This window comes from Lithobates pipiens, unplaced genomic scaffold (genome assembly GCF_037356315.1).
Source record: "Lithobates pipiens isolate NorthernLeopardFrog02 unplaced genomic scaffold, aLitPip1_a1.2 Scaffold_18, whole genome shotgun sequence".
Taxonomy (NCBI): domain Eukaryota; kingdom Metazoa; phylum Chordata; class Amphibia; order Anura; family Ranidae; genus Lithobates; species Lithobates pipiens.
In genome coordinates this window covers 613,264,906-613,266,854 of record NW_027507758.1, presented here as the reverse complement: position 1 = coordinate 613,266,854, position 1,949 = coordinate 613,264,906, and the positions used below count along the sequence as shown (strand labels likewise).

The window sequence follows — 1,949 nt, the reverse complement described above, 5'->3', positions numbered from 1 at the left end:
TCCTGAGCATCCAGTGTCACTCCATGACCACTGTAATTCCAAAGCTCCCTGAGAATTCTGTGTTGCCCCTTGACCTCTGTAATTTCATAGAACCCTATGCATCCCATTTTATATTGTGACCCTGGTGACTATAGAGCATCTTGTGTTAATCTGTGACTCCTGTATGCCCCAGTGCATTTTGCGTCACCAGTACTTCTTGGTGGATCCAATGCCTCTCTGTGACACCTTTGACTCCATGCCCTTTGGTGTGCACCTGTATTCTCCTTAAAAGTCTCTTTCTGAACAGGAACCCCTGTTCATGACATGTTGCAATAAAATCCACCACAGACTAAGCAGATCACAGTACATATAGCTTTCAATGAAAATGATTTTACAATGGCATCAGGCTAAAATATTTCCTTAAAGTATAGTATGCAAGTCACAGAATTCACACTCACAATATAAGTAAATTCAAGATACCTGTGGGTAGTAAAGAGGACCAAGTATTCGAGCAATAGGAAGAGATAAGGCAGATACAAGGTCACCTACAAATCCGACCATGACTGATGGTGAATGACAACTATATCCAGGAAAGGGGTTTTCAAGTCCTGACAGCAGGGACAGAACACCTCCAACAGCCCGGAGCTCAGACATACAGGAATCCAGGAGGCTGAAGCCAAGAGTGATATTAGGCAGAAGGCCTGGGGAATTGTTAATTTCATCTACTGCGAACACAAGGCCTAGAACATCCCGGTAATATCGAATGTGGAACCTACACAAGATGGGGGAACATCAAAACATCAGAGAAAATACCAAATGAACATAGTCAGTGTTTTCCTGTCTTTTTACCACAACATTTTTAGAAAAGTTGCTAAATAAATTATTGAATTTTCTTGCCTGTTTAGCAGTGCTTAGGCTTCACTAGACCCTTCAATGTTTTTTGTTCACCAAATGTGGGGAATAAAAAGAGAAATTAAAGTGGGAGTAATCATTTGATTGTCCATGCCGTCACTGAAGCTGCATCGGCTTCTGTTGGTCTCTTGAATACATTTTGGTGTGTCATTGTTACTTCATGAAAGTACAGGAAATTGCTCAGAGTACTGTAGCTTTGGAGAAAATGATCAAAAGGTTTTCCACTGAAATGACGGATCAGGAATATTGACCTTTCTATACAGGTACCCTTTGTTTCACCTTAAGTTATCATGAGCAGAAAAGAACCTCACATCACTTCAGACAGCAGCCTCTAGAACTTACCCGGTACAAGAGACAGGCTTCGGCACCTCCTGGAAGGTTGGTGGTTGGAAGATGAATCCAGAGTGAACCACAAAGACTCCACCAATCAGAATATCACCAGATTGTGAGAAGGTATCCATCGGCCAACCTTGGAAATTACAGCCAGGATCAGACTGACCCTCATCCAGCCACGAGAGGAGGAGGAGGACCTGCAGGAGTCTACTCATGAGGATCACTCAGACATGATCTAAAGTAACATATTGTCTGATGCCATAGTAGAGTCAGCTGGTTAACCTGGGGGGGTGAAGTAGTCAGAGGTTTGAATATTTGGTCTTAACGGGTAGTGGCACACTACAGGTTGCTTTAAAAGAAAAAAAAACATATTTATTAAATCAAGGGTCTCCAAAATTTCTAAGCTAGATTACTGTCATCCAGACTTTAGGTATGCTGGACTGTTGTCAGTGGGAGTAGAAAATGCGTCAGGCTTGGTGGTGAGTGGTAATAAAATATGACACAGAGCCTATGGTCAGTAGCAGGAGGAACAGAGCCCCATTGTTATTTACAGTGGGAGGAATAGTGCCCCATCGTTGGTATCAATGTAGGAATAGTGTCCCATTATTGGTGTCAGTAGGAGGAATAGTGCCCCATCATTTGTGTCAGTGGGAGCAATAGTGTCGTATTGTTGGTGTCAGTGGGAGGAATAGTGCCTCTGTCAATGGGAGGAATAGTGCACCATC

The 1,949-nt window shown here is 42.8% G+C and overlaps 1 protein-coding gene across 1 annotated transcript in view; it reads right to left on the bottom strand.

Moving 5' to 3' along the window:
* Positions 1-1,495, bottom strand: part of LOC143990353 (extracellular calcium-sensing receptor-like) — a 25,611-nt gene extending 24,116 nt beyond the window's left edge. Inside the window, exons 1-2 of the mRNA XM_077490386.1 lie at positions 1,234-1,495; positions 460-751 (exon numbers count right to left, since the gene is read on the bottom strand). Of these exons, the coding sequence (XP_077346512.1) occupies positions 460-751; positions 1,234-1,439 (498 nt within the window). The 5' untranslated portion in view covers positions 1,440-1,495. The remainder of the gene's footprint in view (positions 1-459; positions 752-1,233) is intronic.
* Positions 1,496-1,949: the final 454 nt, after the last annotated feature.